At 40.7% G+C, this 26,039-nt stretch overlaps 1 protein-coding gene across 1 annotated transcript in view; it reads left to right on the top strand.

Annotated features, from left to right (window-relative positions):
* The window catches only part of DIP2B (DIP2 disco-interacting protein 2 homolog B (Drosophila)), a 159,906-nt gene that overhangs the window by 68,557 nt on the left and 65,310 nt on the right, over window positions 1-26,039 (top strand). The window contains exons 6-17 of the mRNA XM_011964405.1: window positions 2,154-2,351; window positions 4,169-4,260; window positions 7,231-7,341; window positions 9,920-10,043; window positions 10,659-10,768; window positions 14,864-14,966; window positions 16,809-16,873; window positions 19,158-19,251; window positions 19,748-19,867; window positions 21,284-21,398; window positions 22,553-22,692; window positions 23,291-23,427. Of these exons, the coding sequence (XP_011819795.1) occupies window positions 2,154-2,351; window positions 4,169-4,260; window positions 7,231-7,341; window positions 9,920-10,043; window positions 10,659-10,768; window positions 14,864-14,966; window positions 16,809-16,873; window positions 19,158-19,251; window positions 19,748-19,867; window positions 21,284-21,398; window positions 22,553-22,692; window positions 23,291-23,427 (1,409 nt within the window). The remainder of the gene's footprint in view (window positions 1-2,153; window positions 2,352-4,168; window positions 4,261-7,230; window positions 7,342-9,919; window positions 10,044-10,658; window positions 10,769-14,863; window positions 14,967-16,808; window positions 16,874-19,157; window positions 19,252-19,747; window positions 19,868-21,283; window positions 21,399-22,552; window positions 22,693-23,290; window positions 23,428-26,039) is intronic.

Below are 26,039 nucleotides of genomic sequence, written 5' to 3'. Positions count from 1 at the left end.
TATGTCTTTGGAAATCTGAAAGAGCATGCCCCAGAATCTGCATTGAAGCCTAATGGACAGTGGTGATAATGTCAGCTTTCATGGCCAGAAACAATGCCTACTCTATACATAGTCTGGCCAAACAAATAAAATACTTATTTAGAAACACTCGTTTTTTTTTTTTTTTTTTAGTTAATCTGGTGGTTTAGGGTCTGGGAATATACAAAGCAGAAGGACAGTTGAAACATTTATTATTTACCCTAAGGCAGCAAATTGAGGAGTGAAACTATTTCATGAATTTTATGTTAGTAGAAAAATGAATCAAGGCATCTTAAGTACAATCCCCAGATTTGTCATTGAGCTATATAAAATATCATTTATTTCATATTTCATTTGCCCATCTAAGATTTGTTGCTCATTCTGTCCCTTCTCCCTTTCGTGCCTCTTTTCTCCTCTCTTGTTCACCTGGCTAATTCCTGCTCATCCTTTAAGACTCAGCTCAGACATTTCCTCCTCCAGGTGGAGACGTGCCCCACTTCTGCCCTCCTTGTCCATGCGTCTGTCACGCACTGCTCATGTTTTCCTAGCCTTAGCGCTGAGTCTGTGTGTTTGTGTCCCCTGGTGCACTCTAGATACTCCACAAGAACTCAGATTCCATATTCCTTACACCAGGCACTTACTAGGCATAATGTTTGTTCAAAGAATTATGTGTGCAGCATTTATTTTCTCAATGTTTATCATATCCTGTGAACATAATTGGCACTCAGTAAATACTTGACTTTTTGTTGCATGTGTAAATTATCTTTCCTGCTACGAAAATGCAGGATTTGACCGGGTGCAGTGACTCACACCTGTAATCCCAGCACTCTGGGAGGCCGAGGCGAGTGGATCACCTAAGGTCAGGAGTTCCAGACCAGCCTGGCCAACATGGTGAAACCCCGTCTGCTAAAAATACAAAAAGTAGCCAGGCGTGGTGGCGGGCACTTATAATCCCAGCTACTTGGGAGACTGAGGCAGGAGAATTGCTTGAACCCAGGAGGCAGAGGTTGCAGTGAGCCAAGATTGCTCCTCTGCACTCCAGCTTGGGCAACAGAGCAAGACTCTGTCTCGGGGAGAAAACAAAATGTAGGATTCTTTTTTTGATTTTTATTGTTTGAATAATGCTTGTTCATTTTAGAAAAATTAAGAGGATTTTTGTTTTATCTGTAAAAGGATATGAAATATTCACGCCCAATCTCTGGAATAAGCATGTTAATAATTAGCTCCCCCCTAAACACACACCCAAATTCAATTCAGCTGACATTTTTGAACAACCTTGAAGTATTAGACACTATAGGCAGTAAGGGGAGTAAGAGCCACCCCTTTCCTCAAGAAGCCATCAGCCTTTGTGGGGGAAAACTTGCACACTAAAAGGAGTCCTTGAGGATCCTCAGTGCTTTCCTAAGGGCAACGTGGGAGCACTAAGGAAGCAATAGTCTCCTCAGGGAGTAGTTGGGAATTGTTCCCAGAGAATGTGCTGTTTCAGCCGAGTCCTGAAAATGATGAGGAAGAGTTCACCAGGAGGCAAAGGGATTGGCCATACGAGATGAGTGCAGAGGTGTGGAGACATGGGATATTGTGGTTTATGCCCATTACCTGTTGGAGTGAAGTAATGACCCTGAGGTATAACTGTTACTATCTCCATTTTACAGATGAGGAAAGCCAAGCTCAGGTAAATCAATTTGCCTAGGGTAATGCTAGTAAAAAGTCAATGTAAACTTGGGCTTTCTGACTCACAGTGTAATGCTTTCTCATTAAACATAATCTGGTATAGTAGAACCTGGCTGTCTCACACTGGACACAAACTGTAAAGATTTAAAAACAAATTTGCCAAAAATTGTGAAATTGCTACAAAAAATGTATATTTTGTGCTATTCTATATATGCAGTGATTTCCTTTGTCAGGGTCAGGATTTGTTCATTGCATAGAATATATTGAATATGATTTCACATTTAAGTGGAAAATTGAATTAAGGCCCAGTTTGTGGACCACCATTTCTAACCATGTCCTTTCTCAAAGTGAGTTTAAACCAGATAAATATGAAATGAAAAGGAAGATGCAGTTGAGATTAGAGACCTAAGTTGTGTTCACTGGTATTTGTACTCATTTCACCCACTGGTCTTTTCCTGGTGCAGTACCTCAGCCAGACCCCAACCAGCCCAAGCCGGAGGGACGGCAGATGACCCCTGTGAAAGGAGAGCCTTTAGGAGTCATCTGTAACTGGCCTCCTGCTCTTGAATCTGCCCTGCAGCGCTGGGGTACCACTCAAGCAAAATGCTCCTGTCTGACTGCACTGGACATGACAGGGAAACCAGTTTACACTCTTACATATGGTGAGTCTGCAAGATTCCAGATCCTTCTCTCCGAGAGTTCTTCAGAATATCATGGGTAGCGTTTTTATCTAGATACTTAGCAGTTGCTGGCCATTATGTTTCAGTAGATTTTTTTCAATAATTTAAAAGGATCCCAAGTTCTAAGTAAAGCTATTGCCAAATATTTTCATTTGCTAAAGCGATATTTGCAAGTCAGCTAATATTTAAAAGGCAGCAAAAAGAAGAGAGACTTTGTACATCCATAGATGTTTTAACATTACAAGAGGATTTTAGAAAAACATTTGGTCAGTATTAATGATGTATGGTGAAAATCAGATGGTTTTATCTAACAATTGAAACTGATTACTTGTTAAATCTTTATTCTATCCTGCTTCTTGATTACAATAGGCACAAAATTCTGTAATGAACAAAGAATGAGTACTTTTCCATTTAATTTTGCATACCAGCTAAAATTTTTCTTTTTAAAATAACTTCAAGGAAAAATGGGGTCAACCCTGGGCTATGAGATTTTGTACTAGTTTATTCAAACAGATTCCTTTTCTCCTTTGCAAGTGGAGCACAGTGTCCATAGACCTAGATAGAAAATAATCTTTGAGGAAAAACAAGGTTTTATTTAAAGAATTACACAGGTTGACATAGTTTAAACTTTGGATGCCCCTCTGAATAAATTGTATATAAAATAACATAGCTATTTAAAATAACATAATTTTCCTTTTGCTTATCTCATAATCTAAAATAAGAATTTCTAAGGGTAGTGGAGGGGAGGGAATAGGAAAAGAAAAGCATTTTTTGTTTTTGCCAAAATTGTTTTAACATTCACCTCAGAAGCTATATATACATTTCATTCATATAACCCTTAAAGAAAGCGTTTAGCTGGCCAAATCTTTGTATGTTTGTTTAACATCTATGAATACAGCCACATGTTCATACAGATAATTTCCATTTTAGTGTTTGTTTTCACTAAATTACAGCATTATGGAATGTTCAGTCATTTGAGTCATGCTTTTGCTTTGCAGTTTCCTCAAGTGTCTGATACCACCTATGTGAATGGTTTTTCAGAAAAAGCTTAGAACATTTCTGAAGATATTTGTAAATTTTTAAAAAAGCTGGCCGGGCACGGTGGCTCATGCCTGTAATCCCAACACTTTGGGAGGCTGAGACAGGTGGATCACCTGAGGCCAGGAATTTGAGACCAGCCCAGACAACATGGCAAAACCCTGTCTCTATTAAAAATACAAAAATGAGCCAAATGTGGTGACACGCACCTGTAGTCCCAGCTACTTGGGAGGCTGAAGCGAGAATTACTCTAACCCGGGAGACAGAGGTTGCAGTGAGCCGAGATCACACCACTGCACTTCAGCCTGGGCAACAGAGCGAGACTCTGTCTTTTTTTTGTTTGTTTGTAAAAAAAAAAAAAAAAAAAAAAAGCTTAGAACAGAAGTATCCTTCTGATTTTCAGTCTTGTAATTAAAAATATTGTTTTCCTCCCTTTCAGTGTGATCAGTTTACATCAAATTATTTCTAAGGATATGCAGATTATTTCAGAAAAGAATTTGAAATATTATGTAAACCAGGATGAGCATCTGGTGATGTTTTATTTCTGTTTCAAGGCATGACTGGCTTTTGTAAACTAGAATGAATATAAAGCTTTTGTGGGGAGGCCTACTGTGTGTTGGGAGGTGAATGATACTCATCTAACCCATCATTTGGTAGTGACCATTGTCTCATTGACTATACTGATGGTCTGAATGTTGTTTCATTGAGGTAGACCTGTTTTGTTTTTTTCTGTAAGACTTTTTTTTTTTCTTTTTTTTCAGGAAAGTTGTGGAGCAGAAGTTTAAAGTTGGCCTACACACTTCTTAATAAACTGGGGACCAAAAATGAACCTGTGTTAAAACCTGGAGACAGGGTAATTGGCATTTTGGTTTTAGGGAGGTGGTGTTTACTGTTTTCTAATATGCTAATATTCTAATATTCTGGAGTTTTAATATACAACAGGAAAACTTATATAACTCTTATTTTTGGAAAAATAAAAGTGGTTTGGTTCCAACCCAGGTTACCCCAATTCTCATATTCCTGGGTTGAAGGAAATTCACATGTCCTTTCCTGTAGCTGCCAGTCAGTAGTCTCTTTAGGTGCTAATAAAAAGAAAGAGAAACCTTAGTCTTTCCAGAAATAAATACTTGAATCTTTAGACAACAAGAAAACAGCAACAAAATTTGCTCTTTGATTTTTTTGTTTTTATTTTTCCTCCTCTTTACAAAATGCCTCAAACACGGACTGGGTGCAGTGGTTCACACCTGTAATCCCAGCACTCTGGGACATGAGGTGGGAGGATCACTTGAAGCCAGGAGTTTTAGACTGGCCTGGGCAACATAGTGAGACCCCATCTCTACAAACAAATTTTTAAAAAAATTAGCTGGGCGTGGTGGCATGCACCTGTAGTCCCAGCTGCTCGGGAGGTTAAGGTGGGAGGATTGCTTGAGCCCAGGAGTTCAAGGCAGCAGTGAGCCATGATCTTGCCACTGCATTTGTGTGGGCAACAGAGTGAGACCCTAACAACAACAACAACAACAAAGCCTCATACATCTTTTAAAACATTTTTCTGTGGTTTTATGTAAAAAGAGAGGAAGATTCATGTTACTTTTAAGAAAAAACTAATTGGGCCGGGCACAGTGGCTCACGCCTGTAATCCTAGCACTTTGGGAGGCCAAGGTGGGCAGATCACCAGGTTAGGAGATCGAGACCATCCTGGCTAACACGGTGAAACCCTGTCTCTACTAAAAATACAAAAAATTAGCTGGGCATGGTGGCGGGCGCCTGTAGTCCCAGCTACTCGGGAGGCTGAGGCAGAAGAATGGCGTGAACCCTGGAGGCAGAGCTTGCAGTGAGCCGAGATCGCGCCACTGAACTCCAGCCTGGGTGGCAGAGTGAGTCTCTGTCTCGAAAAGAAAAAAAAAAAGAAAAGAAAAAACTAATTGACATAGTTTTATTTCTCCTTTAATTTGAGGGGACATTAAACTGTTTTTTTAATTTTTGAAGATATTTTTCCTATTAATGCCTTTCCAAACATGATTACTTTTTACCATTACTTTTCATTTGGAATTCATAGAATGAAACACCAGCTACACAATAGACTTATTTTGATTGGGCTTATGATTATGGAATCTCCTAAACTAAGCCTGTTGAAAATACTTTTGCATTGTGACAAAGGGCACATAAAGCATGACTTTTACTTATAAATGTGACACACGAGTGTTTCCTTGTCCTCCTGAACCCTAAGCGGATGATTTTGTGTCTCCCTAGCAACATGGACACTGTGCAGGAAGGAAATGGGTTGTTTAAATGTCTTGTGGAATTAATTTTCCAGAACCCTAGGAAAATTCAAAAGTTCAAAAGCGAACTTCTCTTGGGAGTGAGTTAAGAGTATTTGAAAGCAAAAGAAGGGGAAACAGCCGGGCGCGGTGGCTCACGCCTGTAATCCCAGCACTTTGGGAGGCCGAGATGGGCAGATCACGAGGTCAGGAGATTGAGACCATCCTGACTAACACGGTGAAACCCCGTCTCTACTAAAAATACAAAAATTAGCCGGGCACGGTGGCGGGCTCCTGTAGTCCCAGCCACAGGGGAGGCTGAGGCAGGAGAATGGCGTGAACCCGGGAGGCGGAGCTTGCAGTGAGTGGAGATCGCGCCACCGCACTCCAGCCTGGGCGACAGAGCGAGACTCCGTCTCAAAAAAAAAAAAAAAAAAAAAGGGGTAAACAAGTCTTATGATGTAATTAAGTTTCAAATGTTAATCTGTGAGTATCCAAGCCAAGTAACAAACTCCGCAGTGGTAGTGACTTTTGTGTTTTTGCATTCCTGGAGTGAATTAGGAAAAGTCACTTATCTCTGTGATGTGTTACAGGTGAGATCACAGGTTTGAACTTATTATAGAGGTTTCACGGTTTATGTTCTATTAATGAATTAACTGTATATCCATACGATTTCTGCCAGTATTGCTTACACCTATTACCAAATGCCCTCCTGCTAGAAACATTTGCATTGTTGGGTAAGGGAACAAGGATTAATACAGTGAATTAGAGAGTAAGAAAACTGGTCGGGCGCGGTGGCTCACACCTGTAATCCCAGCACTTTGGGAGGCTGAGGCGGGCAGATCACGAAGTCAGGAGATCAATCGAGACCATCCTGGCTAACGTGGTGAAACCCCATCTCTACTAAAAATATTTTAAAATAGCCAAATATGGTGGCGGGCACCTGTAGTCTCAGCTACTCGGGAGACTGAGGCAGGAGAATGGTGTGAAACAGGGAGGCGGAGCTTGCAGTGAGCCGGGATCGCACCACTGCACTCCAGCCTGGGCAACAGAGTGAGACTCCGTCTAAGAAAAAAAAAAAGAGTAAGAAAACTGCTGTTGGCCCTAACATGGTGATCAAGTCAATCCACAGTTGTAGGCTCTCTCCAGAGATGTAAGGTTTATTCTTTAATATGCTGTTCTATCTGGAGAGATCCATTACATTTATTTTATTGCCTTAGCCCTACACTAAAGTAAATTGCCTTGGGTTTCCTAATTAACTTAATGCTTAAGATGGTTTGTTTTTTGCTAAATCACCAAAAGGATTAAGTGAAAAATTGTGATGAGGATGAGGATGAATGCATTATAGTATAGTACACAAAGTGTGTAGTATAATCATGGGCACGTCGGAGATCTTTTTAGATGTGTGTCTCTATCTCAGTAACTTAATTTCCTTTCGAGCAGATGGCTGTTAAATAGTTTGATTTATTGTGTTCATGATAAATATTATATACTTAGACAGTGACATTGAAAGCATTAGTATGGTTTTATTCCTCTGTTAAACTGAATGTCATTATGAATTTTAGGTAGCCCTGGTTTACCCCAACAATGATCCAGTCATGTTTATGGTGGCTTTTTATGGATGCCTCCTGGCAGAAGTGATTCCAGTGCCTATAGAGGTACCTCTTACCAGAAAGGTAACATTGCTAAATTTAAGAGGAATGTAGCCTGATGTGACATGGCAGGCATTGGGTTCTTGGATAGATGCAATCACAACATTAAAAACTCTTCGACCATTTTTGGAAGTACTCAGCTTCACTTTCTAAAAACATGAAATTTGTAGAAAAAGTATTTATTAAATATTTACAAGTTTTATGCAAATAACATATTTTCAATTAAGATAGAATTTGTATAGTATTGTATATCATTTAAAATACCACTGGGGTGAGGCTGGGCACAGTGGCTCATGCCTGTAATCCCAGCACTTTGGGAGGCTGTGGCGGGTGGATCACGGGGTCAGGAGATCAAGACCATCCTGGCTAACCAGGTGAAATGCTATCTCTACTAAAAATACAAAAAACTAGCTGGGCGAGGTGGCGGGCGCCTGTAGTCCCAGCTACTCGGGAGGCTGAGGCAGGAGAATGGCATGAACCCAGGAGGTGGAGCTTGCAGTGAGCTGAGATCACGCCATTGCACTCCAGCCTGGGCGACAGAGCAAGACTCCGTCTAAATAACAAACAAATGAGCAAACAAACAAACAAATAAATAAATATCACTGGGGCGACTAGACATGGTGACTCACACCTGTAATCCTAGCACTTTGGGAGGTTGAGGTGGGCAGGTTGCTTGAGCCCAGGAGATCGAGACCAGCCTGGGCAACATAGGGAGACCCCATCTCTACAAATAATAAAAAACTAGCCAGGCATGGCGGTGTGCACCTGTAGTCCCAGCTATTTGAGAAGCTGAGGTGAGAGGATTGATTGAACCCAAGAGATTGAGGCTGTAGTGACCTGTGATCACGCCACTGCACCCTAGCCTAGGCAACAGGGCAAGCAAGACTGTGTTTCAGATATAAAATAAAATATCATGGGGGCATACTTGACTTTCAACACTGATCATTTATAAAGAATCCCACTTTTGCCTCAGAGGCTATAGATAATCCACATTTATAGTAGTTGAGACCTTTTTGTAAAGAGATTTCCTCTAACTGTATCATATGACCTAGGATTTCCTTTAGGTGGAAAGTGATGGTGTGATGACGTGTTACTTCTCTGGATTGTAAGATTTTACTTTGACAATAAATCAGCCCAACTAAAATGAAGCATATGTAACAGATTTCCATGTTTGAGTGATTTCTCCATGAGCCACTTGATGCTAATTTTGTCATGCAGTTTATTTCTGAGGGCTGATGTCAAAGATGAATATGGTGGAGGATGTGGATTTATAAATAGAAATTGGCCAGGTGCGGTGGCTCACACCTGTAATCCCAACACTTTGGGAGGCCGAAGTGGGTGGATCACCTGAGGTCAGGAGTTTGAGACCAACCTGGCCAACATGGTGGAACCCCATCTCTACTAAAAATACAGAAATTATCCAGCTGTGATGGCACAAGCCTGTGATCCCAGCTACTCAGGAGGCTGAGGCCAGAGAATCGCTTGAACCTGGGAGGCGGAGTTTGCAGTGAGTCGAGATTGTGCCTGACAAAGCAAGATCTTGTCTCAAAAAAATAAAAGAAGAAATCAGCCAGGCCGCGGTAGCTTTTGCCTGTAATCCTAGCACTTTGGGTGGCCGAGGCGGGTGGATCACTTGAGGTCAGGAGTTCAAAACCAGCCTGGCCAACATGATGAAACCCCATCTCTACTAAAAATACAAAAATTAGCCAGGCATGGTGGTGCACTCCTATAGTCCCAGCTACTTGGGAGGTTGAAACAGGAGAATAGCCTGAACCCAGGAGGTGGAGGTTGTAGTGAGCCGAGATCATGCCACTGCACTCCAGCTTCTTGGGTGATAGAGAGGGGCTCCATCTCAAAAAAAAAAAAAAGAAAGAAAAGAAAGAAAAGAAAAAGCATTTCTGAAAGGAATAAAAAACAAATTGATAACATCCCCAGAACTATAGTTGTTGGGATGTAGTATCCTTAATTTGATCAGGAAATCATATGGTTGTTCTTAAATTATTAAGTTGGCAGAATTTGTGTGGTTTCATAATGATACTTGTAAGACGATATTTTAATGGAAATGTTTTAGACTATATCTTTTGTTGTTTTTGCTGCTGTTGTTGTGTAAGGCTTAAATCTATCCCCTTTAATACAGAAAAACAAAAGGAGTATACGGATTTGGTACATCCATCCATTAACTTTCATTGTCAGCTTGGACATTTAGTATCTGTTTACATTATTTTGTTCATACCTGACTTGCTTTTCTCTTGAATTTTGGGGTGAGGCTAGGGGAAGATAGCCATGTTAGCATTTATTTAATTTGCTGGAAACTAAAAGAGGATCGTTGCTGATTCTTTAATAAAATGGTTACATTTGTCTGATAAGATGTATCATTAGTAATGTCTGGTTAATACTTGATTTGTGCTCAGGAAATGTTTGTATTGTAGAAATTATTTGGAAGAACACATTGTCATTGGATTTTGACAATTGCCAGATATTGGTGGGGCTCCATGAATGTTATCACACACACAAAGTGCCAGAGCATTACTAAGTGTAAGATGTTGGCATGAGTGTACTCACATTTGCTTCCCTACCTATGTTCATTATCATTTCTCCACAGGATGCTGGAGGTCAGCAGATTGGCTTCTTGCTAGGAAGCTGTGGTATTGCCTTAGCTCTTACCAGTGAAGTTTGTCTAAAAGGACTGCCAAAAACCCAGAATGGAGAAATTGTACAGTTTAAAGGTTAGTAATATTGTACCTGAATTATCAGTTAAAAGTTAAAACTGAGTGCTTTAATTAGCTTTTTAATTTAGTAATAGCTAGGTACTTTACATGTAGGTTCTATTTAGTTCTCATGTTCTTATGAAGTAGGTACCACTATTATCCCCATTTTACAAGTAGGAAACTGAGAAACAGAGAGGTTAAATAACTTGCCCAGAGTCACAGCTAATAAATGACAGAGCAGCAATTTGAACCCAGATCTGTCTGATTCCACAGCCCACACCCTTAACCTTTATGCCGATGGTTGAAAAAAGCTACCACTCTGTACATTAAAGCTAAATGCTACATGTAGAGACAGAGGATAGACCACTAACCTCAGTGGACTTCCACTGCCAAATGGACCTCCCAGTTGTTGAGGTAATGTCAAGGCCTGGAATTAGCATGTGGAACGATTGTACTTTTGAAAGAAGGTATAATTGTCTGGTGATTTCCCACTAAAAACTAATAAAAACTAAGTATGTTATTGATTATAAAATGATCTTAATTTGGTCTCTTGATATTTAAAATGACCAGTTCAGTGTGAATTCCTTCCCTGATGGCTTAGGTAATTCAGTTTTCACTTTGGGTTTGATTTAGGTTGGCCCCGGCTCAAATGGGTTGTAACAGATTCCAAGTACCTTTCAAAGCCCCCGAAAGACTGGCAGCCACACATCTCACCTGCTGGGACAGAACCGGCGTACATTGAGGTAAGTCCTAAGATGTAAAATACGCTTTCAGGCTTTTCCTTTGGCTTCACTTGCTGCCTTTCAAAATATAAAACTAAATTTTTGCAATGTTAATGTTAGAAGATCCTCCTGCTTTGTGAGATTTCCATCTTTTGGCTTGTAAAGTGCCTTGTAGTAGATCTTCTATCTTAATTATTTTGATCATAAATATACATTCAAGAAAATGACAGCAAAAAAAAAAATGATTCTTCATGTAAGAAAGTTACGGAAGACTTTAGGGAAGTACAGACGTTTAGGAAATGATGTACTGGCAGAGAAATTTCTCTGCTGCTTATTTAGAGAGGTTGGGGATAAGAGAACGGAGAAATGAGAAGGGAAAATAGCTCTGCTTAAAAGAACAGATTAGTAGATGAAAGATAAAGAGCAAGAAGAAACAAATGGCTGGAAGGTTTGATACTGAGGTTGGTGTAGGAATGCAGTTGGCAACATGATCCCATTGAAGGATTAAGCAAATCCAAGTGCACACCAGGTACCAGGCTGAATGCTTTAAATGCATTTTCTCATTTAGTCCTCACAAGTACCCTATGAGGTTTGGATTATTATTAAACTTGCTTTATAGATGAGGAGACTAAGACTTAAAAGAACGTCAGTAGCTGACCAAAGGCCACATGACTCAAAAATGGCAGAGGTAGACTCAACAGTCAGGTCTAACTCTAAAAGCCGTAGCCTTCACCACTCTGCATCCTGCCTGAGACATATGCTCACCAATTGTTAAGTTAATGAACAGGCAAATCAATAAATTTGTTTTTCAAGATTTGGGGGAAAATCATCTAACGTTGAACACTGTGATGATACCAAGTAGAGAGAACTTAAATAATTTTGACTATAGAAAAGAGAGGCTGGGAGAATGAGTTCGTGCCCTTTGCAGGGACATAGATGAAGCTGGAAGCCATCATTCTCAGCAAACTAACACAGGAACAGAAAACCAAACACCGCATGTTCTCACTCATAAGTGGGAGTTGAACAATAGGAACACATGGACGCAGGGAAGGGAACATCACACACTGGGACTTGTCAAGGGGTGGGGGGCAAAGGGAGGGAGATTATTAGGACAAATACCTAATGCATGCGGGTCTTAAAACCTAGACGACGAGTTGATAGGTGCAGCAAATCACCATGGCACACATACCTATGTAACTTACCTACACGTTCTGCACATGTATCCCAGAACTTAAAGTAAAATTTAAAAAAACAAAAAAGTAGAAAAGAGAGGCTGGGACGAGACACAGTGGTTCACGCCTGTAATCCTGGCACTTTTGGAGGCTGAAGTGGGTGCTCCTGAGGTTGGGAGTTCGAGACCATACTGGCCAACATAGTGAAACTCCATCTCTACTAAAAATAAAAAAAATTACCTGGGCATGATGGTGCAAGTCTATAGTCCCAGCTCATTGGGAGACTGAGGCGGGAGGATCACTTGAACCCAGGATGCGGAGGTTGCAGTGAGCTGAGATCACACCACTGAACTAGAGAGACTGGATGCAATGGTTCACATCTGTCTGTAATCCCAGCACTTTGGAAGGCCAAATAGGAGGACTGCAAAGAAAAGGAAGAGAGTGACCAGTAGCTCTGAGAGGTGATGGGGTATTATTGGATGCAAGGATGATTGTTTTTAAAGATGGAAGAGATCTGAGTATCTTTAAAAGACAGACAGATAGGCCAGGTAAGATGGCTTATGCCTTTAATCTCAGTACTTTGGGAAGATGAGGCAGGTGGATTGCTTGAGCTCAGGAGTTCAAGACTAACCTGAGTAATATAGTAAGACTCTGTCTCTGCAAAAAGTAAAAAATTAGCTGGGCCTGGTGGTATGCACCTGTAGTCCCAGCTACTTAGGAGTCTAAGATGGGAGGATCACTTGAGCCCAGGAGGTTGAGGCGACAGTGAGCTGTGTTCATGCCACTGCACCCTATCCTGGATGACACAGCATGATTCTGTCTCACAGAAAAAAAGACAAGCAATTAAAAATACCAAATTTAGTGATCAACTCTCAATCTATGTCATGTCTCAGTGATGACATGGTTCATCACTCGGTCCTCCTTAAAACTCCGGTCACTGGCTTCTTGGACTCCTCAGTTCCTCTGCCTCGTTAGCCATTCCTTCAGTCATCTTTATTGGTTCTTCCTAAAGGTGGAGGGTCCTTCATTGTATGGCTCTTGCTTAGCTCTCTGGCCTTATTAGAACTACTACCCTCTGTCTTTCTAGGTGCCTGTTATTTTGAATTAACTTGCAGTTTTTACTTGGGATCCTCCTATTGCCCAAAGGACTCTACTAGTGAGTTTAAAGCATCTCTGGGTAATAGGGAGTTATTAAAGGATTGTCAGCAGGAGAGTGACAACAATGAATTTATTATAAGAAGTTATATCTGGATTGGTTGGGTTAAGAAAGGAAATAAGGGCTGGGCGCAGTGGCTCTTCCCTATTATCCTAACACTTTGGGAGGCTTAGGCAGGCGGATCACTTGCGCTCAGGAGTTCAAGACCAGCCTGGGCAACATGGTGAAACTCTGTCTCTACAAAAAATGCAAAAATTACCCAGGTGTGGTGGCACATGCCTATAGTCCCAGCTACTTGGGAGGCTGAACCTGGGAGCTCAAGGCTGCAGTGAGCCATGATCATACCACTGCATTCCAGCCTGAGTGAGACTCTGTGTCAAAAAGAAAAAAAAGGAGACCAGCTTTACAGTTATTCAGGTGAGCTCAAGCTTATGGTAGAGAGCAGAGAGCAAAGTAGATTGAGCTTCAGATAGTAAGGAAATAGAGCAGGCAGGGCTTAGTTGCTGATGCTGGAGAGGGAGAAGGCAAGACAGACTCCGGTTTCTCACTTAGGCAACTTGGATTGATGGCAGCATCCTTCCCGAAGATAGAAAATACAACAGGAAGAGTTTCCATGGGCAGGGACTGGGGTAAAGAAGGCAGTGATGGATATATGGGTTTCCCAGGATTACTAGACATTCCAGGGGATTAGTTGACTCTGTCAGTCTGGATGTCTCTGGAGGAGAGGCCTGGGTAGAGAACTCGCAGTTACTAGGAATGCAGTAACCTAATGGAACAAAGTGAAAAGAGATGAGGAAGGAGAGCAGAACTCTCAGGGAACAGCACATTGAAGAGATGGGCGGAAAACGTGGAGGAGCAATGGGAGAGAGACAGACACACAGAGACAGACTAGAAAAGAGGAGTATCAAAAAAGCCAAGGAAGGAGAAAACATCAAGAAGGAGAGTAGTCAAATTTTGCAGAAAGGTTCGATAAGGTATGCAAAATGTCCTTTGCATTTAACCATTAAAAAATTGGGGCTGGTCCCAAGGTAGTGAATTATCTGCATTGATTGTTCACAGTCAGGTACAGATCAAACTCCTGTTCTACTCTTTTTCCCCTTCTCACTATTGCCCTTGGCAAGACTTAACTTTTTTTTAAAGTTGAACTGGGCACAGTGGCATACGCCTATAGTTCCAGCTACTCAGGAGGCTGAGCTGGGAGGATTGCTTGAGCCCAGGAGTTCCAATCCAGCCTGGGCAACATGGTGAGACTCCATCTCTTAAAAGAAAGAAAGGAAGGAAAGTTGATAGTCCTGGTAAAAAGCAACTTGAATGGAACATTAAGGGTAAAAGCAAAATTATAGTTGAACGATTTGGAGGAGCAAATAGGCCATTCGTTTCTAGTTCTTCTTTACAAAATTGGGTGCTTCTAATACACAGAGACCACGTCTTACATACCTTTCACTCTTCAGTGCTGTGCTTGACTTGTATTTATTTGATACTGTGTTTCTATTAATTTAGCTCCAATCACTTGTTTGTTTTAGCTTTTGAGCAACCACTTCACACCGATGACTATTAAATTTTGAAGTCTTTTACACACGTACTTCTGTTGAGCTTTGTCATCCTCCAATCCTATCTTTGTGTGATTTGAGTTTGGGACCCAAGTACATTGCCTTAAATATTCATATTAAACGTGTTAAATTCAGCCCATTATGATGGTTTTTCTGGCTTTCGTTTTTGGATTCTAGTTTTGTCATTTGAAATAACCCATTTTATTGTGTTTCTTATGTTTCTGTTTTTGTTTTCTAGTATAAAACAAGCAAAGAAGGGAGTGTAATGGGAGTTACAGTGTCCCGGCTTGCAATGTTGTCTCACTGCCAAGCTCTGTCGCAGGCCTGCAATTATTCTGAAGGTCAGACCTCATCCCATGACTGCCTTCATTGTTACCTTCAGAGATATGTGACTGTGAGCACATATGCTCAGTGACTGGACCAGTCACAATGCTCAGTGACTGGACCTCATTTAATGACCAAATTCAGAGTGAAGTGTCCCAAGACACATTCTTGGCTTGCTTTTGTTTTCTTCTTTCTCAAAAATATGCTATAGTTTAAAGGAACCAAAATTCTGGCAAACCAAAATGTAAAGCATAATTTCTAGAGTATAGCAATAGAAAACCCTAATTAAAATCATGTTTTTATTAGCTGTTGAATGTCAGGTATCTCCATCTTCCCCTGCCTGTGTAGTGGGCTACCAGCTATACATTTGGAGTCAAAGAAATTCAGCTACCAAAAAGCATAAATTAAAACACAAAAATGTATTCGATATTTTTGAACTTTAGATAGGTTAATACATATTGCAAAAACCACTATTTGCCTCAGAATGTTCTTTGCAATATTAATTTTTTTAGTGTTTTCCCTTTGTAAAATGAAACAGTAAATGGTCATGATGTATTTTTTAACCAGACAACAATGTTGTTCTATCATGAAATTAAATATATGTATATAATGGAAGCAATCAAAAAGCCCTTAAATAAGGATTGATTAGGTTATAATATATCCAGGCCAGGCATTGTGGCTCACGCCTGTAATCCCAACACTTCAGGAGGCCGAGGCGGATAGATCACCTGAGGTCAAGAGTTCAAGACCAGCCTGGCCAACATGGTGAAACTCCATCTCTACTAAAAATAACAAAATGAGCCAGGTGTGGTGGCTTGTGCCTGTAGTCCCAGCTACTTGGGAGGCTGAGGCAGGAGAGTCACTTGCACCCTGGAGGCAGAGGTTGCAGTGTGCCGAAATCATGCCTCTGTACTCTAGCCTGGGTGACAGAGCAAGATTGTCTCAAAAAAAAAAAAAAGAAAAAAAAAAAAGGTAATAATACATTCATATAATGGCTGGGGCATTAAAATTTTTATTTTTGAATATTAAAGATATGGAGAAATTGTTTCAATATATCATTAAGTAGGAACAAGTTAGGTACCAAGTTTTGCATTACATATAGATACATATAGATATCTAACATATCTATCTATATGTAAATATGCCTAGAAGTATATGTGTGTGTATAGATAGAATGTTTAGAGATATATACGTATATACACCAACTTTTTTTTTTTTAGGAAGTATCTTTTAGGAAATTTAAATTATATTTGTCAAACTTCCAAAGTTTCTAAAATAAGCATGTATTCTCTACATAATTAGGAAAAAATACCTCTTGGAAGAAATGCCTAAGTCACAAGACGTTTCTAACTCCGTGTCTCTGTTGTAACCACATTACCCTATGAGCAGTCCTCTACCCTTTTTCAGGAGACCCTCAAAAAGCCCCTGAGAACTTAGTCATTTCTCTAAAAACATCAGATCAGTCTGGGCGCTGTGGCTCATGCCTGTAATCCCAGCACATTGGGAGGCTGAAGCAGGAGGATCACTTGAGGTCAGGAGTTCAAGACCAGCCTGACTAACATGGTGAAACTCCCTCTTTACTAAAAATACAAAATTAGCCATGCATGCTGGTGTATGCCTGTAATCCCAACTATTTGGGAGGCTAAGGCAGGAGAATTGCTCGAACCTGGGAGACAGAGGTTGCAGTGAGCTGAGATCGCGTCACTGCACTCCAGCCTGGGTGACAGAGGCAAGACTCCATCTAAAAGAAAAAACAAACAAACAAACATCAAATCAGTTGTTTATGAGAGGCAAGTGACGTGATTTTGCTACTTAACACTAAACATGATTTCTTTGTCTTCCTATTTTTTCTATTTTAGGGGAAACAATAGTAAATGTCTTAGACTTTAAGAAGGATGCTGGGCTGTGGCACGGCATGTTTGCGGTAAGCTACTCGGATTTAAGGCCCTTAGTATAAATTGTGCTTGAGATAAGGCCAGCATGCTGTGTAACTGGAGCATCTCTCAGTGCTTGTTTGAAATTTAAGTCCCCTAAAGGTCAGTAATATTTTCCAGAGACTATATAACCTTTCCATTGGACAGAATGTTTTGAATGACTGCCATGCATAAGCTGCATGCTGCAACTGAAGAAAAGTAACAAGGTAGATGGGGTTTCTTCCCATCAGAGAGGAACAGGTAGCATACTATGGGTGTTAGACAAAAAAGGTGACTTCCTTCCAGGTCTGGGCTTCAAGGCAGTTTTTATGGAAGAAGTGACAGCTGAGTTGGACTTTGAAAAATAGGTAAGCTTTGGACATACAGAAATTTTTGTAAGGGGATATAGAGGTAGAGAGAGGGGACACTTCAAGTGGCAAAACTACCTTATATAACATGCCATATAGGTGGAGAGAGAAAAAAAATACAGGGTTACCTGAATTGTAAAGGACCTCAGAGAGCATCTAGTCCCACTTACTTGATACTGCAGGAGCTGGAAAAGCATGGGAAATGAATCATGAGGGAAGAGGAGGTGGATCCCTTTTCACCCAGAACCCTCGGAATCTTCGTTATGTTTCCTTTCTAGCTCTTTTCTGAAAGCTTTCCCATTTTCTTCTTTATCAGAAGTTAAAAATCCTTTTGAGGAGTTAAGAAGAATCTCTTCTCTGTGATACCAAGTGCAAGATAGGGACATGTGTGAAGAATTAGTTATAAACACCAGTCTTTTCCTGAAACCAAAAGTTTCTCACCAGAGCTAGAAACTTGGAGAGAGAAAATAGTGTCTTGCAGTGATATCTTGGTTTCTTTGGGCAAATTAGAGAGTGAGCAAAATGGCTAATCTAAATACAAAGGCTTGGTTATTCTACCAGGCTGGGTCTCTTTGGGGACAGGGTATCAGGTATGCTTGATTGGAGTGGCAGGAGAGACCCTAAATTGCATGACCCCTCAACACCTTCAGCTTTATCTAGCAAAAAAAAAATTAACAGGTGTAGGCAGGACCTCCCGTAAGAAACAGGGACATTTTGATTTCTTGCTTTGTGATGCCCACCTACCCCTTTGTGGCATGTGGCAAGTACGAACATGATAAAAGCATTAAGTGGGTTGGAGGGCAGTTTGGCAGAGTCTGTTAACATTTTAAAAGCATATACTACAGCTGGGCACTGTGACTCAGACTTGTAATCGGCAGCACTGTGGGAGTCTTAGGCAGGCGAATTACCTGAGGTCAGCAGTTCAAGACCAGCCTCGCCAACATGGTGAAATCCCGACTATACTAACAATACAAAAATTAACTGGATGTGGTGGTGCATGACTGTAATCCCTGCTACTCGGGAGGCTGTGCAGGAGAATTGTTTGAACCCAGGAGGTGGAGGTTGCAGTGAGCCGAGATCGCACCACTATACTCCAGTCTGGGCAACAGAGCAAGACTCTGTCTCAGATAAATAAATAAATAAATAAATACATACATACATACATACATACATACATACGTACATACACCAGTCCCAGCTACCCTGGAGGCTGAGGCAAGAGAATCACTTGAGTTCAGGAATTGGAGGCCAACCTGGGCAACATAGTGAAAGCCCTGTCTCTCTCTCTCTCTCTCTCTCTCTCTCTCTCTCTCTCTCTCTCTCTTTTTTTAAAAAGCATATCCCATGTGACAGCAGTGCTACATATCCATATATGGAAATACTTGCATAAGCCCAGGGAAGGGAGTAGGAATGTGCTTCTTGAAACATTTTTTGTAGTAGCAAAAAATTGTCATTAATAGGGAAATGCCTAAATAATTGTGATGTAGCCAAACAATGGAATACTGTGCTGCAGTTCAAAAAGAATTATGTAGATCTCTTGTACTGATATGCGTAGATTTAGCTCTAAAACAATTTAAATGAAAAAAGCAAGTTACAGATATATATATAATATGATGCCTTTTATGTTTAAAAATACTTATATGTTTCTATGGGAACAAATGTCTATGAAAATGCATTGAAAAAAGATTGGAAGGGTATCTGTCAAATTTGTAACTGATTATCTCTGACGAGGAGAGGAGGGAACCAGGTTGGAGGGTAGGTGTTAAAGGAACTTCAATCTTACATTTAATATTTAAGATTGTTTTCAAAGAGCATGTATTTGAGTATTACTTGTATAATTCAAATTGCTAACAAAATATCAGCTCAATTTTAAAATACTAAGTATGTATTTTGTATTGATTACTCTTCTTATTTCTTTGTTTTTCAGAATGTAATGAATAAGATGCACACAATTAGTGTACCCTACTCTGTTATGAAAACCTGTCCTCTCTCTTGGGTCCAAAGAGTACATGCTCACAAAGGTAGTCACCCGCAGCATCTGAGCTTTAATTATGTGACTGTTTGAATTAAGATTTCAGGGATTTCAGAGAATTTCAAATTGCCCTTGTTAGAAACATTTCTATGCCCCTGTCCCTTAACTGTAGAGTTCAGTTACTACAGAATTAGGTACCTTACCTGTTCATCTCACTGTTGTCCTGTCTTAAGCATTGAGATGAATTTTTTCCAAATGCGAGCCTTGAATTAGATTTGAGTGTCTTGGTATTCATAATTTCCTTGGCTGGGATACTGTGACCTGCCTAGAGGGTCTCAGTGAACAGACAATTGTAGGTCCAGTCAGTTGTCTAAATGTGATAATTTCTGCCTCTGAGCTATTGGCACGATCTCTTTGAAACCTTTTTTATTTTCTCCAAGCAAATATCCTGATTCCCCAAATAAGTAAAAATGTCTTTATTATGGTATATTACATATGTACGAAATTTATTGTGTATGTTAACTTCATCCCTTTTGAATTTATAGCCAAGGTAGCTTTAGTAAAATGTCGGGACTTGCACTGGGCTATGATGGCACATCGGGACCAAAGAGACGTGAGCTTGAGTTCCCTCCGAATGTTAATTGTGACTGATGGAGCTAACCCCTGTGAGTATTTCTGCACTGTGGGTCTGGGAATATCCTGTGTTTTGATAGATTAGGGGTTTTTGCCCTGTACTAAGATGTAATTCACATACTGAAAAACTCACTCATTTAAGGTGTGTAATTCAGTGGTTTTGGTATATTCACGAGTTGTGCGACCATCATTACAATCTAAGTTTAGAACATTTTCATCACCCAAAAAGAAACCACATACCCATTATCAATCACTCCCCATTTTTCCCCCTGCCCCCAGCCCTAGATGACTGCTAATCGATTGCCTGTCTCCCTAGATTTGCCTCTTCTGAACATTTCTTGTAAATGCAGTCATACAGTATGTGGTCTTTGTGATGGGCTTCTTTTAGCATGTTTTTCAACGTTCATCCATGTTGTAGTATCTGTCAGTACTTCTGCATTCCTTGTTACTACCAAGAAATCGTCCATTATATAGTTATACCACATTGTATTTACTCATTCATCTTTTGATGGATCTATAAGCTTTTAAACCATTCTTTTTGGCTCATTCATGTATAACCTCTTTCTGTCATGTAACTGGGTATTCCTGTGTTACCTGCTTTCCTCTACAAGCCCGCAAATCCTGATCCTTCACACAGTAGAATCAGGTAGAGCACTACGCTATTTGTCATAATGGACTTTTGTCCATAGTCACATTGATCATCATAGTCTAAAACACAGACATAGGCTTGACCTTAATATCATATAGAAGGTGGAGCTAAGCCAATATTAAATTGCACTGCCTATGACAGTTCCTCAGGAAGAGTTGCTAAATTATAAACTGGCTGCATGTTGCCTGCAGTGTTATCTCTGATACTGATTTGTCAGTCTCATAGGAGCACCCTTATTCCAAGGTGTAACTTTAAATAGTGTCAGTAACCTTTTATGGATTGGATGAGCATTAATTTGTCCTTGAAATATATCAAACCATCTCACAGGGACAGTAAATATTTGTGTGGAATTAACAATATACAATATGGGTTCTCATGAGAAATAAGTATGTCAGCTTTCTATTATTGTGGTTTTTTGTTGTTTTTTTTTTTTTTTTTTGAGACGGAGTCTAGCTGTGTCGCCCAGGCTGGAGTGCAGTGGCGCGATCTTGGCTCACTGCAAGCTCTGCCTCCCGGGTTCACGCCATTCTCCTGCCTCAGCCTCCGAGTAGCTGGGACTACAGGCGCCCACCACCACGCCCGGCTAGTTTTTTGTATTTTTAGTAGAGACGGGGTTTCACCATGTTAGCCAGGATGGTCTCGATCTCCTGACCTCGTGATCCACCCGCCTCGGCCTCCCAAAGTGCTGGGATTACAGGCTTGAGCCACCGCGCCCGGCCAACTTTCTATTCTTTACTATTTTCCTGCAGTAATGAAAATCACAATTTCAGCTTCGGGTTGATCTGTTCCAACTCCTTAGGGTCCGTGTCATCCTGTGATGCCTTCCTGAGTCTGTTCCAAAGCCATGGACTGAAGCCTGAGGCCATCTGTCCGTGCGCCACGTCTGCTGAAGCCATGACTGTAGCAATCCGCAGGTACTGTTCAGGATGTCAGATGCTCTTGTTGTATGTTACAACTTGGATGAAATGTACAGTATTTACCAGGAGATGACAAAGGGGTGTTAACTAATTTTCTGAGTAGTTTCAAGCGTCTCATTTTTCCCACTCTTGCTCAAAGTGTATGTAGTAAACTGAAAAATTTAATATAATTTTGTATTTGTGAATTAGCTCTTTTTCTGTGCCATTTTGCTCTTCGGAATCCATAGCACCTTAGATTAGAAATAGACTGTTCCTGTTTGTAGCTTAAGTATGGATAGTGTATCTATAGTATACTCAAGACTATTATATATGTAAGTATCAGTGAATGTATGTGTGTGTATATAGATATACTTTTTTTTTTTAGATAGCGTCCCTCTTTGTCACCCAGGCTGGAGTGCAGTGGCATAATGATGGCTCACTGCAGCCTCAACCTCCTGGGCTCAAACAGTCCTCCTGCCTCAACTTCCTGAGTAGCTAGGACTACAGGCGTGTACCCCCAAGCCTGGCTAATTTTTAAATTTTTTTGTAGAGATAGGTTCTTGTTATGTTGCCCAGGCTGGTCTCAAATTACTGGCTTTGAGCAGTCCTCCTTCCTTGGCCTTCCAAAGTGCTGGGGTTGCAAGCATAAGCCACCGAGCCTGGCCCAGTACGCAATACTTGATGATGATGATAATAAGTGACCATGTTGCTGGTTTATGTGTTTACTACACTACACTTTTTTTAAATTTAATTTTTTAGAGATGGGGTCCTCCTCTGTTATCCAGGCTGGAGCACAGTGACATGATCATAGTTCATTGTAGCCTCAACCTCCCAGACTCAGATGATTCTCCCACCTTAGCCTCCCAAGTAGCTGGGACTACAGGTGTGTGCCATCATACCCAGCTAATTTTTGTATTTTTTGTAGAAATGGGGTCCCACTATGTTGCCCAAGCTGGTCTTGAACTCCTGGCCTCAAGCAATCCTCCTGCCTCAGCGGTTGCTGGGATCACAGGTGTGAGACACCACACCCAGCTCTAATTTGGCATATTTTTGGGAGAGAAAATGGAGAATTTTTTTGGTATTGTAGCCAGAGGAAATTTATCTTCCTATGTATTTGTATTTTTCTCTTGATGTTATTTCATTCACCAAACTTGATGGGTTTTTCTTTTCAGGCCTGGAGTTCCAGGAGCCCCTTTGCCAGGAAGAGCCATTCTCTCAATGAATGGATTGAGCTATGGGGTAATACGGGTCAATACTGAAGATAAAAATTCAGCACTGACAGTCCAGGATGTGGGGCATGTAATGCCTGGTGGTGAGTTGTGAGGAGCACCATTTGGTTTTTCATAAAGATTTGTCATCAGAGATAATAGAGCCTGATAAAATACAGAATCTCAAACCAGGACTCCTTAATTCAGTACTTAACTCATTTAATTTCTCAGAGCCTCTCTAATAGTTAAGTCATCATAATTATGCCAACCTTCCTGCAGTATTGTATGACTTACCAATTGTGAATGCTTCAGGTCCACTTCTTTACCTGGAAGGCCAAATACTAGAGATATTAAAGTTATCTGGTTTTCACTGTGATTGCCAAGCCATTGGGACTGACAGAAAATTAGAGCATACTGCTTCCATGAGTGTTTTGAGTTTGACCTGCCTAAGGGTAACACCTCATTCATCTAACCTGTTTATTTGGGCTTTGCATTCATCTTTAATATGTCGCTGTCTATACAAGCTTTACATTTCAAATATACTTATGTAGTTTCAGGTTTATGTTTAGCATTCCTGTTTGGTATTTTTACTTAATGCCACTCAGTAAAGGCAAGACTTTCTTGGGTTCACAGGATGGAGTTGTTATTTTACAAAGGTTTTCTAGAATCTTTGTCCCTTAACCTGTATTTTCTGTACATTAGGGATGATGTGCATTGTGAAACCAGATGGACCTCCCCAGCTCTGCAAAACAGATGAAATTGGAGAAATCTGTGTTAGCTCCAGAACTGGAGGCATGATGTACTTTGGGCTTGCCGGTGTGACAAAAAATACATTTGAGGTACATGGTATTAACATTTCACAGGGAAAATGTTTGGTGAGGTCAGAATGTTACGAGGGCAGATCCCCTGGTTGATGGGACATAGCATAACATGTGGTTGAGAGTGTGTACTCTAGAGCTAGACTTGTCTAAGTTCAAATTCTGACTCTGCCAGTCACTAGGTGACCTTGGGTGAGTTGGTTAACCTCTCTGTGCCCCAATTTCCTTATCTTTAAAATGTGAGTAATAATTGTATCTATGTCATAGGATTGTTGTGAGCACTAATTGAGTTAATGTTTTATAAAGTGCTTAGAAAGAGCATCTGGCATATAGGAAGTGCTGTTGTGTATCTGTTAGATTTTTAAAAAGGGTAAGATGAGCTGGGCATGGTAGCTCATGCCTGTAATCCCAACACCTTTGGAGGTTGAAGTGGAAGGATTGCTGAGGCCAGGAGTTTGAGACCAGCCTGGGCAATGTAGCAAGATCCCATCTCTACCAAAAAATTTAAAAAATTAGCCAGGCATGGTGGTGCATGGCTGTGGTCCCAGCTACACAAAAGGCTGATGCAGGAGGATCCCTTGAGCCCAGGAATTCAAGGCTGCAGTGAGCTATGATCATGCCACTGCATTCCAGCTTAGGGTACAGAGCAAGACCCTGTCTCAAAAACACACGCATGCACACACACACACACAAAGAAAAACAACAAAATTAAAAAAAAAAAAAAAAAGCGGTAAGAGGCCTCACAAAAATTCACTCTGGTGAATTTACCATGGTTTGAGCTTTGTAAATTCAAATTTAATTTCGAGAGTAAACTCCAATTTTGCTCAGTTACTAATTAAAAATGAAGACTGTCCTTTCACAGGAGTCAGGTTGCTCATATTATTCAGTCTTTTAGTCAGACAAATATTTTTTGAGCACCTTTTATGTGTCTGGTAATGTTCCAGATGCTTGGGGTTCATCGGAAAACAAAACAAAGCTCCTTGTGGAGCTCATGTTCTTGTGGGGCCAGCACATTCTAGCTAAACTAGCACATGGTTTTCCAGCAGGCACTTCTGCATGCGAAGCCAGGTTGTAATGGAAACTGCCTAGTGAACCTGGAAGTCAGAACAGGGGCAGTTAATTGTCTACATTTAATAATTGGAATTAACCTGTCTCAGGGTACATTTTAGGGACCAGAGAAATTCACCATGCCAGGCGTGGGCATTCATAAGCTCTTCAAGCATGTGTTTACTGCCAGTCTCTTGCTTTACTTTCCTAGGTGATTGATTTACCTCCCTTGAACATGTATATACATTTAACTAATTTAAATCTCACCCTATTTATCTCTGTCACCCAGGCTGGAATACAGTGGCTCAATCATAGCTCACTGCAGCCTTCAACTCCTGGCCTCAGATGATCCTCTCATCTTGACCTCCCAAAGTGCAAGGATTACAGGCATGAGCCATTGCGTCTGTAATTTTTCTTCATTGACTTTTCCTTACTAAAAACAAGAGCCTCAAGCAGTGTTTGAAGATACTGATAATATTTTATTTCATTGCCTTTCCTATGAGGCAGTTCCCTAGCCAGAATTCTCAAGACTTAATACCAAACTGCTAGGCCTATAGTGATGAAGAAAATTTGAAGTCTGCAGTGTAAATTTCATGATAGTGAAGTAGAATAAAAATCCTACCAGAAAGGACAAAGCTAGTATCTGGGTTTTCCAAATTAAAGTTCCCAGTAATTTTCTTCCTGGTTTCTTGCATTTAAATCCTGAGAGAGTTTACCAATGTAGTTAACATTTCACTGGAGAAAAGATCTTGGTTTTGAATTTGTTTTGTGGTTTTGGGGTTTTTTTTTTTAGGTGCAGCCTCACTCTGTCACCCAGGCGGAGTGCAATGGCGCGATCTCGGCTCACTGCCACCTCTGCCTCCCGGGTTCAAGCAATTCTTCTGCCTCAGCCTCCTGAGTAGCTGGGATTACAGGTGCCTGCCACACCCCTGGCTAGTTTTTTTGTATCTTAAGTAGAGATGGGATTTCACCATCTTGGCCAGGTTGGTCTTGAACTCCTGACTTCAGGTGATCCACCCTCCTCTGCCTCCCAAAGTGCTGGGATTACAGGTGTGAACCACCACACTGGGCCAAGATCTAGTATCGACTAGTCAGAAAATAAAAATATTTTATAAATAATGCTACCAGGGAGAAAAACTTTTGTGACATGTATGATAACAGAGAGTTGATTTTCCATCACTCCCATGTGCTAGCTATTTGAGGCAAGTGAAACTCACTTCTTCATCTGTAAAATGGAAATACTAATGCTGTTTCTATAGGATTAATTTGAGGATTAACTGTAAAGCAAGTAAACCGTGCCTGGTACTGATAAGCATTTCATGATGTTATAATTATTATTTTCTATAAAAAATAAATCTTAAAAATTATCCAGATGAGGCTGGGAGCAGTTGCTCATACCTGTGATCCTAGCACTTCGAGAGTCTGAGGTGGGTGGATCACCTGAGGTGAAGAGTTCAAGACCGGCTGGGTGTGGTGGCTCATGCCTGTAATCCCAGCACTTTGGGAGGCTGGGGCAGGCGGGTCACGAGGTGAGGAGATCGAGACCATCCTGGCTAACATGGTGAAACCCCATCTCTACTAAAAAT

Source organism: Mandrillus leucophaeus, unplaced genomic scaffold (assembly GCF_000951045.1).
Source record: "Mandrillus leucophaeus isolate KB7577 unplaced genomic scaffold, Mleu.le_1.0 Scaffold118, whole genome shotgun sequence".
Classification (NCBI taxonomy): Eukaryota; Metazoa; Chordata; class Mammalia; order Primates; family Cercopithecidae; genus Mandrillus; species Mandrillus leucophaeus.
This window is presented reverse-complemented; position numbering and strand designations above follow the sequence as displayed.